The sequence below is a fragment of the Leopardus geoffroyi genome, chromosome B3, assembly GCF_018350155.1.
Source record: "Leopardus geoffroyi isolate Oge1 chromosome B3, O.geoffroyi_Oge1_pat1.0, whole genome shotgun sequence".
NCBI lineage: Eukaryota > Metazoa > Chordata > Mammalia > Carnivora > Felidae > Leopardus > Leopardus geoffroyi.
In genome coordinates, this window is record NC_059337.1 from 7,437,952 (window position 1) to 7,451,418 (window position 13,467).

At 50.1% G+C, this 13,467-nt stretch overlaps 1 protein-coding gene across 1 annotated transcript in view; it reads left to right on the forward strand.

Annotated features, from left to right (window-relative positions):
* NTRK3 (neurotrophic receptor tyrosine kinase 3) overlaps positions 1–13,467 on the forward strand; it is a 397,129-nt gene that overhangs the window by 101,547 nt on the left and 282,115 nt on the right. The window contains 1 exon segment of the mRNA XM_045448711.1: positions 11,408–11,476. Within this exon segment, the coding sequence (XP_045304667.1) occupies positions 11,408–11,476 (69 nt within the window).

The following is a 13,467-nucleotide window of genomic DNA, read 5'->3' on the forward strand; positions in this document are numbered from 1 at the left end:
CAAACGAGACGTGCTATGGGGGTAAAGTGCACATGGGTTTCAAAGCTACAACACACACACAAAGGAATATGAAATATCTCATTAGCATTTGTGACATTGATTACGTCAATTGATGACATTTTATATTAAGTATGAATACAACTAGTCTCGGCTCTTTTCAGAGACCACTAGAAAATTTGAATTCGCGTATGTGGCTCACATTATGTTTCTATGGGTGGGTGCGTGCTGGCACACTCTTTCTGTAAAGGTCCACGTACTAAATAGCTTAAGCTTTGCGGACCATTTGGTCTCTGTGACACCTACTCAACTCTGTGGCTCTAGGCAAGCTACAAGGGGTGTCTGAGTTTTTTTTTCTTGCTTTCCGTTTTTATAATGTTTCTTTATTTTGACAGAGAGACAGATAGAGAGTAAGCAGGGGAGGGGCAGGGAGAGAGGGAGACAGAGAATCCCAAGCAGGCTCCACACTGTCAGTGTGGAACCCAATGTGGGGCTCGAACTAATGAACCGTGAGATCATGACCTGAGCCAAAATCAAGAGTCAGATGCTTCACCGACTGAGCCAGCCATGTGGAGGCACCCCCCTTTTTTTCCCCAAAGTTTATTTATTGGGCACCTGGGTGGCTCAGTCAGTGAAACGTTCGGCTCTTGACTTTGGCTTAGATCATGATCTCACAGTTCGTGGGTTCAAGCCCCACATTCGGCTCCTTGCTGGCAGGGTGGAGCCTGCTGGCGTCTGGAGTGGCGACTGAGCCCTTCACTTGTGGAGTCTGATGCTATCTCTGGGTAGATAGTGTCAGAATTGAGTTGAATTCTGTGTCCCTCTGCCTCTGCCCCTTGCCTGCTCATGTGCTTTCTCGCTCTCTTCTCTCTCTCTCAAAAACTTTGTTTATTTTGAGAGAGAAAGAGAGCATGCAAGGAGGGGAGAGAGAGAGAGAGAGAGAGAGAGAGAGAGAGAGAGAGAGAGAGAGAATCCCAAGCAGGCCCCATGCTGTGAGCACGGAGCCTGATATGGGGCTTGAATCCACAACTGTGAGATCATGACCTTTTAGCCAAAAGGCCTTAGTCGGGCGTTTAACTGACTGAGCCACCCAGGTGCCCTGTAAGGGTGTATGAGTTTTCTGTAGCTGCTGTAACAAATTACCCTAAATGTTGTGGCTTAAACACACAGATTTCTTGTCTTACGCTGTGTAGCTTAGAAGTCCAACATGGGCCTCACTTGGCTAAAATCAAGATGTCTACAGGGCTGGGGTCCCTTCTGGAGGTTCTAAGGGAGAATTGTTACTTTGCCTCTTACAGCTCCTAGAGGCCATGCCACATTCCTTGGCCTGTGGTGCCTTCCTCCATCTTCAAAGCCAGCACATCACATCTCTTTTCCTTTCTTCCATTGTCGCAACTCTCTCTGATCTTCTGTCTGTCCCCCTCTTCCACTTTTGAGGATGCTTGCGATTGCACTGGGGCTGTTGGGAGAATTAAGAACAATTTTCTCAAGGTCCACCCTCTTAATCGCATCTGCAAAGTCTCTTTTGCCATGGAAGTTGATCTGTTCACAGATAACGGGGACTAGGATGTGGACATCTTTGGAGGACCGTTATCCCACCGAGGACATGGGCACAGACAACACGTTAGTGAAGGGGCATGGTTGTGTTGTGACAAAATCGTATTTACAAAAACGGAAAAAACAGTGCCGGTCCATGGACCATAGCTTGCTGGCCCCTGCACACCACGATGAACAGTTCTGCACCCAATTCCAATGTGTGGGGTTTTTTCCCCCTACACCACCAAGCAATTCTGGGACACCAGCTGGGTGTCCCACAATTCAACTCAATTCTGACACTATCTACCCAGAGATAGCATCAGACTCCACAAGTGAAGGGCTCAGTCGCTACTCCAGACGCCAGTCCCAAATCCAGATTGTCGCTGGTGCTTCTCACAACCTGGCTGAAAATCAGAGGTTCCCTTGACCCCTTCCTTGGGTTCGATAAATTTGCTAGAGTAGCTCACAGAACTCAGGAAGCTCATTTACTCAACTAGATTACTAGTTTATTACAAAGGATAGTAAAGAATGCAAATTCCACAAGCAGATGAAGAGATACGTAGGGCCAGGTCCCGAATAAAGGCTCTTTTGTCCTTGTGGCGTTTAGGGTCTGGCATGGTGGCACCTGGAAGTGTTCCGCTTCGCCAGCCCCCAAACTCCTTTCTTATGGGGGCTTTATTATGTAGGCATGGTTGATCAAATCATTGCCCATTGGCGACTGATTCAACCTTTGCTCCCTTTCCCCTCCCCAGAAATGAGGGGGTGGGACTGAGAGTTCCAATCAGCACCACCACCCCCCCCCCCCGCCCATGTGCAGGGGCTTTACAAAAGTCACCTCATTCTCTGAAGTAATTTCAGGGACTGAGGACAAGAGATCAAATATTGTAATAAAAGATCCTCCCATTATTCTTAACTGCTCAAGAAATCCTAAGTGTTTTGGCAGCTCTGAGCCAAGAACCCTGTACCAAGAGCAAATACATGTTTCTTATGACAGCCATCATTTCTCTATGTTACGTGGGGTGATTTTTGGGGGGTTGGGGTGATATTTTTGCTAGATGATTCTGTGGTCCAGTAAGTTTGAGATTCAGTAGGTCAGCCCCTTCTCTTAGGAAAGGCTCTGAGAAGTTCTGCAGTAAATAAGTGTGTTTTGTTTTGTTGAGAACCACATTATTCAAGCAACATGAATATTTTCCCTTTGGAAAATCCCTTAATGTACTGCGGACCTCAGATTCCTGGGAACATTCTCTGGGAAACCCTGGGTTAGCCCAACACAGGACCCTTGTAGAATAGCTGTCTCCAGCCTCCCAATCTAAGGTCAAGACACCAGTCACGTCATTGGAGATTTGATTAGAGAAAGCATTTTGGCTTCATTAAAGTTCATTAAATGAGCCATCCAGTGTAATTTAGCTGAATAAAAATGGCTCAAATGGCTTTAACCCCCACCCCCTTTTACAGCAGTTTAATTGAGGGAAAAGCAAATATATCAATGATGTAGAAGGATATTTCTTGGTCTTCAAGAGGAAGGTTGGGCAGCAGCCCCAGCTTTCTTGTCACAGGCACTGGATTTTAAGAGGTTGGCTCTTAGAGCCTCTTGGGTGGCCAGCAGCAGGCCTTGGGGATGGGATTGCGTGGTGCTTCCTTCTTCCCCACCTGTTCAGCCCAGGGAGTTTGGTGGCTGCCACCATAACAGCTTCTCATGGCAGGCTGCAGTCACCTCTGCTGTGGGGTCAACTGTACACACAGTCTCAAGGTCAAGTCAATGACGCATACATGCTCTGGCTCTTGGAGGAGTTTGCAGTAGACTGTCAGCCGCCTCCTTCTCCGTGGCTGGTTGGCTTCTTTCCAGCAAACTCTCTGTGGGGTTGGTGCTGCATCAGGGGGTTCTCCTTTCTTGACCTTTCCTCCAGGTTCTTCAGCAATGTCAAAAGAATCCTGGCAAGGGAGGGAGTTGGCTCTGTCCAAGAAGACCCACGGAGATATTTCCTTTATGGGGAAAGGGAAGGAGGACAGACAGATCATCAAGGGGGCACTGGCTCTTACAGAAGGAACAATCGCATTTTTCTTCTTTTTTTTTCTCAAAATATTTATTTATTTTGAGAGAGAGCGGGAACGCACACACAAGTGGGGGAGGGGCAGAGAGGGAGAGCGAGAGAATCCTAAGCTGGCTCTAGGCTCAGTGAGGAATCCCAAGCGGAACTTGAACTCACAACTGTGAGATCATGACCTGAACTGAAATCAAGAGTCAGATGCTTAATCGACTGGGCCACCCAGGTGTCCCAAGAATCCCCCCTTTCAAAATGCTGCCTTCTTGGATGAAGGAAATAAGACATAGATGATGATGGATGCAGCCAGTGAGCCTCGGCTCCTGGGAGCCTACAAGATGAGGAGGGGCTTGACCTTGGCCGTGTTCTGGTTAGCTGTGCTTGGAGCCCCTAGGGTGTTCAGAATCATGCCTTTTGCAAGTGGCTGAACGAATCCTCTAGGAAAAGTCAAGGGACTGTGGCGTTCATCACTCCCGGTTCTCAGTATTCTTTTTTTTTCTTCCCTTGCTCCAAAGGGTTTATTGAGACGAGTTTCACATCCAAGTCCAGCGCAGAGGAGATGGGACTTATAAACAGGAATCTGGAAGGCGGTACAAGGGCTCGGGGTGGAACCTGGAAAAGAACACGAAATTAAAATAGAGGAAGAGAGTGGAGGGCCGGGAGAGGAGACACAGACTATGGCCCAGTGATAACAACATGGGGGTGGGTGGGGCCCCGTTAAAATCCCATCCATTTATACAGATATACAGGGAGCTGTGGGGGACCTGAGGAATCCTCCTCCACCCTCCATGCCCCATCTTCTCCATGGGCCACCCAATGGATGTGGTTGGAGGTAAGGGTGGGCACCTCCCCCCAGGGCATCAGCTGCTCCCCATGCACTTACTGGCCCTGGAGGCACCGGGTAGTGTCTGGAAAGCTGCGTTGAGAGATGGAGAGGGGTGGCTAGTGCATCAAGCGTGCTTCCGGGGTGGGCCAGGCTGGGCCCTCCCCCTGAGCACAGCCCGGGGTGCAGCGGGCTCCGGGCTTCCTGTGGGACCCGGAGCAGGGGCGGCTGGGGCTCCTCCCAGCACTACTCCCAGGCAGGTCTGAGAAGATGGAGAAAGGGCCCAGGGCTTCAGAGAGAGAACCTGGCACCTTCTGGTGTCTTGGAAAAGCCGATCCCCCAGGACACCCAGCCCTAGTTGTGATGCATCCAAGAAGGCAGCTCAGATACCAGGACTACTGGGTGTCAGGGCGCAGAGAACAAACTCCCTGAGGCCATCTGGGAGGGTGATTCCTGAAGGAGGCGACTCCTCAGGCTGGATGCTTGGGGAAAGGTAGGTGATGGGGCACGGCCTCCTGGAGGCTGGGCGTTAGCACCACCAGTCTCTGAGTTGGTTGACAGGAAGAGCCCGGGTCTCTGAGCCTCCAGACCGAGGCTGGAAGTCGCCTCAATCCCACCTGCCCGGGCCAGCTCCCCAGTTGGCGTGGAGGCCAGGGAGGGGCCAGGTGGGTGTCCTAGGAAGCTCAACTTTCTCTTTTCACGCTCTTTTGCAGAAAAACACCTGCGTGTGCCCAGGGGGATCTACCTAGTGGACAGATGCCAGGTTAGATCTTAGCAGCTGGAACCTGATTGGGAGGTGGGTTCCTGAAGCACCTGGGCATAGAGCAAGGTAGTGATGGAAAGTCATGGCTTGGAGCCTTTCAGGGGTCCCAGTAGAGCGGCCAGCTTGGCTGTCAGGGTCAGGGGGTAAAAGAGGCGCTAAGGACAACAAGTATATAGTTTGTTTGAACTGCTCTAACAGGTCTGGGCGGCTGAGACAACAGAAAGGTATCTCCCACAGTTCTGGAGGCTGAGGTCCCAGGTCAAGGCGTTGGCAAGGTTGGCTTCTTCTGAAGCCTCTCTCCTTGCCTTGTAGATGGATGTCCTCTCCCCGTGTCTTCACACAGTCCCATTCTGTATATGCCTGTGTCCTAATCTCTTCTTATAAACACACCAGCCTTGTTGGATTAGGGTTCATCTCAGTGACCTTACTTAACCTTAATTACCTCTTTGAAGGCTCTGTCTCCAAGTACAGTCACTTTTAGAGGTACTGAGGGTTATGATGTCAAAATATGAATTTAAAAAAAAAATTTTAATGTTTATTTTTGAGAGAGACAGAGCACGAATGGGGGAGGGGCAGAGAGTGAGGGAGACACAGAATCCGAAGCAGGTTCCAGGCTCTGAGCTGTCAGCACAGAGCCCGATGCAGGACTCGAACTCACAAACTGAGAGATCATGACCTCTCAGATGCTTAATCGACTGAGCTACCCAGGTGCCCCAACATACAATTTTTTTTTTACGTTTTATTTATTTTTGAGAGAGAGAGAGAGAGGGGACACGAGTGGGGGAGGGGCAGAGAGATTGGGGGACAGAGGATCTGAAGTGGGCTCTGCGCTGACAGCAGCGAGCCCAATGTGGGGCTCGAATCCACGAACCTTGAGATCATGATGTGAGCCAAAGTTGGTTGCTCAACCGACTGAACCACCCGGGCACCCCTCAGCATATGAATTTTGAGGGGACGCAATTGAGCCCGTGACCAAGAAGACAAAACCACAGTGAGCGGGATCGAGGAGGTGAAGGGGTGGAGTGAGCGTGCAGGAACCGAAGTGGGGGCCGGGCAGACCCGACAAAGGGTCCACGGTGTGGACGTGAACACGTGTGGGGTGCCCGGCCGACCTTGGTGGCGGGTGGGACGGTCTGGCACAATAGCACGGGAATAGCGGGGCACCTGCCACCAGCGGTCCCTTACACAGTTGAGTCCTGAGACATAACCTGCCCCGTGGGCCTGCCTCTGCCAGTAGAGGAGGGGGCACTTCCAGATGTCAGCCGTGCCACGAATCCAGGAAATCTATGAAGTTCCTCATCTCCTGGGTCTCCTGTGGATGGAGCTTAGTGTCCCCTTCTCAAGTCTCATCCCCCAAGGATATGTTTCTTTGGGGCAACGGAAGAATCCATCTGGTTGGCTTTTCTTGGCAACAGGTCCCTCTTGAGTGATCCTCTCCTTGGACAGTAGGGTTCCGAGGGTAGAGGGTGACATCCTCTGCATTCACGGGTTCCGTGCTGCTGCAGTTGGGCGCCCCCTTTAGGAAGGTCATGGGACTGCTAGCCACACTGAAGTTCACTGGAGATCACCAAGGGGTTAATGCAGGAAGGGCCATCTCAGCCCTGTCTTTCCTCAGGGTCAGATTTTGGCCATCTGTGTGTCTGGCTCCCTGTCCCCAGAGCACCCAGTAACTGCCTCATCATTGTTCATGACTCTGGGCCCCAGAGTCTGGGCTGTGAGAGAGCCAGGAGCGCAGGACAGAATTAATGGCTTTGTTTGGTAGTCTCAGATGAGGGATACGGGGGCATTGTCACAGAGCTTGATTTTGGGAAAGTGTTTGATACATCGTCTCATAAGATTGTGCTCACCGAATTAATTCCAGTGGTCAGGTGGCTTGGAAACTGGCCGCTGACCCAAGCAAAAGTCAGAGACAGGTGATAATGGATCTTTTAGGGAGGAGGATCCAGGAAGAGGCTGCTGTGGGGCCCAGAGGCAGGATGGTTCTTAAGTAAACCCTTGTCTGATGAGCAAGATAACCAGCCCATCAATAACTGGCGACAGGTGAGTGCAGGTGAGGCGCTAGTTGGAAGGAAAATCAGGGGCAGTGAATTCTGAGTGGGTGGTAAGTCTATTAAAGCCCTGTCTCTCAGCTTCCCCGTGTGCCCTGCGCCACGAGCATTTACAAATGCCTGTGTGGCCAGAGGCGTGCCCTGCTTGTCTCGTGGTGGCCGTATGTTTGCCTTACTTGTCTTTTGTGGATACATTTGTCTCTGGGGCTGGATGCTTCTCTCGTGTGTCTCTGGCGAGGTGCTGTGTGCAGTCGCGCAGGCTGCTCACACTGCACTCCTCCAGGGACTTGTGCAGCACAGTGTCGCTGTCTCTGGCGACACCTGAGGGGTGTGTGTGTGTGTGTGTGTCTACCTGGGAATTTACATGTCTGTGGGTTGCTTGCAAATGTCCCGGGGTGTGTCACGTGTTGCTCGTCGCTGGAGCCTTTGCATTAAGGCCACTCAGACCTCCTCAGCTTCGGACAGCAACCTCTGAGCCCCAGTTTCTCTGGGCTCAGTGATACCCACTTTGTACGGTTGCTGTAAATATTAAATACGGTCACGAATGTAAAAGTGCTTAACACGGTACCTGGTGCTTAGTTAGCCCTTGGTGAAAGGCGGGTGTTGATCGTGGTGGCAGTGCAGGGAGGCGGGAAGGAGTGAGGACGGGAGAGGGGAGACGAGCTGGTCTGTAGAGGGAGTAAGGGCAGGCTTTCCTTCCCACAAGAGAGGGCGGTCTGTGTACCAGCGAGGCAGTGGGGGAGGAGGGGACTATGTCCTCCTGGACAGAGCCTGTGACCACTGCAGTGGCCGCTCCATCTGGCCAACGAACTGGAGGAATCTTGCTGGGTGTGGCAGGGGCAGGAGGAAGATGAAGCCAGGACGCCCCCCGGAGGAAGAGGAGCCCACCTCCCCCTTACGGAGTGTCCCGCCCCCTGCCCCCCAGTCCCATCCATCTTGTAGTAAGGAGATAATACTGTTTCTTATTCGTGATTTGCCCAGAATGCCTGGTATTTTCTATCTTTCAGAATCCAATTTTCTCATGACATTTCTGCCTGATGTAGCATAACATGACCTTTGTGAAGGGACATTGCTGGCAGCCTGCCCCCTGCCTCCGGCTCCCCAGGAACCCCTCGCACTCTCCGTGGCTGGACCCCCTCGGGGATGGGCAGGGTCCCCACTTCATCCGGATTACTCCTGTCTCTTGCTTCTTGCTGGGGGTGGAGTGGCGATGGTGGGGGAGGGACAGACGGGGCGTATTTCTGAGGGCTCTGTGACTCTGGGGTTCCTGGCTGCTGACTCTTACGGGGTGCTGCTCCGTTTTAGAACTGGGGGTTCTGTTCAAGGCTGTGCTGCAGGGAGGCCGAGACCTCATGGCAGGCGGGCCTTGCCTTTACTTTTGCTGCCGCTGTGTAGACAGTGAGCTGGGAGAACCACAAAACAAAACAGAAGACTCTGCCTGGATGCGTCACTCACATTTGCTGAAACATCGTAGAGGCTAATGGTAACAGGGACTCAGAGTGGCATCGACACCCGGTGTCCTTGACCCCGAGGTCTGAGCTCCGGGCGCGAAACCTACTGTAAAGTCAGCCTCTAGCCCACACAGCTTGGCGTGTGCATCTGATCCACGCTCCAGCCTCCTGAGCGGTGGGTCTCAGGGCGCTTTGCCCCAGTGTGTCCTCAAGTGGTCATTGTGCAGGTCCTCCTTTATCACCCGTTTCCTTCTGGTCAGCGTGGGTGCAGGAAGTCTGTAGGCACAAGCAGACTGCTGGTAGGGGTTTTGTGAAGGGGAGCATGTGGACAGGTCACGGTTGATGAGCTTTCGGTGAGTCACGCGCATTAGAGCTCTACACCCCACGGGCAGGAGGCGGGCTGCGGGGCACCTACCCTAGACAGCGCCCTGCGGGCAGGAGGGCCCTGGAAGGACAGTGCTGGCTGCAGGGGGAGCAGAACAGGAAGCTTAGGGCCCCCTCCCTGCCTATGGCCCCCCTTTTTTTGTCTACCAGTCCCCTGCACCTGCAGAAACGGGGTTGCCTTTCTTAACATAGTCACAGGCTGTCACCAAGGGTAGGGCGGCCTCAGATGCAAAGGGGAAGCCGTGTCCCTCGGGTCCTTGTGTCTGTCCTCTGTCCCTGCGAAAGATGTGCATACTCTCTGTGATTTCACCAGCCTGGACTTCCCCCGTGACCTCTAGCCCCTGGCCAACAGGCTAGTTGATTTCTCTCCCTGGATGTCTAACAGGCATCTCCAGCTCAGTGTTTGCAAGGGGAAGCTCTTGATCTGAACCCCACCCCCAGATATGACCCTTGCACAGCCTTCCTGGTCTTAACGAATAAGGCTGCTCGCCTTGTTGCTGGTGTCTTCCTGCCTCCTCTCCCAGACCCAATCCAATAGGAGGTCCTGGCGGCCCCCTCCCCCTCCCTTCCCCTCCTTCCAGTCCCCCTGCTTCGTTATCTCTAATCCCCTTCCTCAATACAGAGACCTCCTAAGTGGTCTGCCACCTTCCAGCAGTCTTGGTCTTTTACTTAAAAAAAAAAAAAAAAAAGGTAATTAGATTATGTCACTTCCCGACTTAAAGCCATCCACTGCCTTCTCATTGGTTTTTAAAATAAAATCCAAGGTCTTCACTACGGCCAGCAAAGGTGGGTGTGGCTCTTTCCTCTTCTCCCTTACCCCCAACCACTCTCCCCTGCGTTCTTCCCCACTGGCCTCCTCCCTGCCTTTGCTCTTCTTGGCGTCCACTGCCCAGAACAGCCCAAGCCTGGCACTGGTTCCTTCTCACTCTGGGCTCAGCTCGCTGTTACCCTCTCAGAGAGCACCTCTCTAAGCTCCTGCGTAAAGGAGCCGTCTCCCTCTTCCACGTCGGTAATGCCATCACCTTGTCCCCTTCCTTCTTTTCATGGCAAACAGCAGCTCTCTTGCTTACTCCCTTATAACTTGAATAAAAATGTCAGGGGTTCCTTCTGTCTCGTCCACCCCTCATTCCTCACTGTAGCCTGTATTTGGTTCTCCCCAAGTATCTGTTATAGAAATCACCTAAATAGGGGTGTGCGTGTGTAAGCATATGTGTGCATCTGCTTATGTGAATAAACGAGAGTGTGCGTTTGCATTTGCTACCTGTGTGTTTAATGGATGCCAGTACACATGCTTGTGTGCGTGCGGGTCGGTATTTACCTACGTGGCATCCTTACAGCCATCCGTGCTCATCAGTACGTGAGTATGTTGTTCCTGGGGTCCACCTCAGTTCTAGCAGTGTTTGCTGCCTTTAAGGGCTGCTACCACATCAGAAGTTGTTTGTCGAGCCTGGCAAAGTGATAACCGTGGGCGTGTTTCTTCTATTATTTGGAACACTAATGGCTACTCCTTTCCCCTGTACATCCTAATGAGAACAATTAAATAGCCATTAGGAGGAGAACAGAAGTGTGAACAAAAGGCCGATGTCTTGATCATTGATGGACCTCTTTGCTGGGGGAGAGACTGGGTAGAAGAAATTGTAGGTGACCTGCAGAGGTTTTTTCCACTATCGTGAATGTTAAGAATGCTTGTTGGTAAAAGGGTATATAGTTTCACTGATGCGAGATGAGTAAGTCAGCCCTAGATACGCTATGGTACCGCATAGTCCATTAATGATACCATATTGTATACCTAAAAAACTTGTTAAGAGGATGTATCTTATATTAATACTTATTGCAAAAAAAAAATAAATAAAGGAGAGAGAGAGAAGGATACTTTTAGGGTTGCTGGTTAAGTTTATGGCATCGTTTATGGTCACAGTTTCATGGGTATGTACTTAGCTTGAAGTATACAATGTGTACGTTATATATGTACAGTTTTTATATCCGTGACACTTCAATAACAGACATGAAAAAGAATGCTCGTTGGCTTGTGTACCCTGAGAGGTCTCTGTCCTCCTGGAGGAGGGTGGCTTCCAGAAGGTTCCCTGAACCCTTATTGTAGTGTGAGGATGTGGGGAAATGACCACGATTTTTTTTTTTTTTTTTTTTTTTTTTTTACATTTGTAAAATCGCTCCCTTTTTTCGAAATCTTCTGCAAACCTAATCTGTGGCCTTGACTACCGGCAGGCATATATTGTTAGCAGAATGGAGCCAAGGAGAACAACAACACAGCCAGGCTCCCGTGAAATAACCAAGCTTACTACCATGAGCATTACTTATGCAGATCTGTCCCTTAATTTCCCCTTTATTTGTCATTCTTGCAGAAACCTGTCGAGTAACCGGCTTACCACACTCTCATGGCAGCTCTTCCAGACGCTGAGTCTTCGGGAATTGTAAGTTTGGTCTTGAAGACCATGCAAGTAGTAGCCTGGTGGTAGAGGCTGGGTGGGGAGACATGTTGGGCAGTGGAGCCACCTGAGGTTGGGTGTGCGCTCGAAGGGGCTTCTCGGCTTGGGTGACACGGAGTATACCATGTTCAGTGAGAGTGAGCCACCCTGTCGTTTGAATTCTGAGGCTCTTTTTGGCACAGTACATTTCAGAGGAAGACAGGAATCTTACCTCTGAGCAGGGCACAGTTTTGTTATCTGTAGGTAACTGGTAATAATAGCATTGATATTTATAATACTAAAGTGTATTTATGAATTCATAATAAATCACATTGATAATACACAGTTTTGTAGATTATTAGGTGTGCTTTCATTTATGTGACTTTAGATTTATCATCATGAGCATCACGGGAGAGGAGTGTTACTATATCTCCAATAAAAAATGTATTTTTTCATTTTAAGGTGAGGGTTCTGAGCCCCCAAAAGGCATGTGAGACACAGCCAAGATTGCATTATTAGGGATTGGCCAACCCAGGACTTGAACCTAGGCCTCTGACTTCAGACCACACGTCCTGTCCATCACTCATAATCTTTTGTCAGCCTGTTTGTCTTGAGTATGGGCATCTTGATGGTGGGGATGGTGGGAGGCAAGTCCATGTATTTATTTAATCTGCCTGTGGACTTCTTGGCCTTGGTGCCTTCCAAGGCTCATGGATTCAGCCCTATCCCCTCCAGCCATTTTGTACAAACCCATGTTGGATGGATGAGTGAAAATTCCTGACCACTGCTGGAAAAAACAACTCCTGTGGATGTGTGAGTCATCAGGGCCACCTCTGTGCATGAAGGACAGCATATTATGTCGGGGGAACAAATCAAGGAATAAATTGGAAAGGAATTAAGGCGTGGATGAAATTAGGGAGTCAGGGTTCCAGAGACACTGCTCACGTGTTCCCTTTTACTTAGTGACTCAAATCCAAATCACTGAATAGAGATTGCTTAGTATCTTTACCAAGAGCCAGTGGCCTTGGGTCTCTGCCCATGATGTTGGCCTTTCAACCTGTCCTCCCCCCACCTGGGAACACCTGAGTTCATGGTTGAGTCATTATCTTCGCTTTTCCAACCAAGTTGGTCAGGAGGGGAATATTTACATCCAGTGACCCAGTAAGCCCATTACCCCGGGAGGGCCTTGTATATCCTACTTATCCTTATGGACCTGAGTGCCTGTGCTTCTTCAAAGGCCATTTCGGGTCAGGGAATACAGAGGTGATCTCTTCAACAGTATTGTAGACTTTAGAGAACACTGCTAGGATAGTACTGCCTTTCTTAGGATTTTGCCCCTTCCTCTGGGCTACTCGTCTGGCCTGGGCATAGTAGACATAGCAATCAACAATTCTCAGGTCATGTAGGGCTGAGATCTTGATGTACACCGATTAAAAACTACCTGAGCTTGGAAAAAGGTAAATATATATTTGTTTATATAACACTGAAAAATTAGACGATGTCACAGACTGCTAAATGCCAGACCATTAGACTTGATGCATTATATTCATTTCCATCTTTGTAGGTGGAAAAAACCTTAGTGGTAAATGAACATGACTGCTAAGGTCACTGCCAACAGCGATTTCTGAGATCTAACTCCGTGCCAGGCACTGGGCCAAGCAATCTCTCGACTTATGTACGTTGTTTAATTCTTGTAATAATTTATCAGGTAGGAATTAGTACTGTCACTTCACATTTGGGGACACTGAGGTACTCAGCAAGGTTAAGTATCATGTTTTGGGTTACCCATTAACCAAGTGGTAGTGTATGGACTTAAGGTCTTGACCACTATGCTTAGCTGTCTCCCAGGCTCTTAAAATCTCTTTCTAATTCAAGGATAGGTTCTGTGATAATTTTCAAAAAGTGCGTGATTGCAGTTCTTTCTGATGTTGCCCTAGTACTGATCAGGGACTCTGTCATAAGGAGCTAATTGGGGGCTCTCTTTCTTGGGAGTCTCA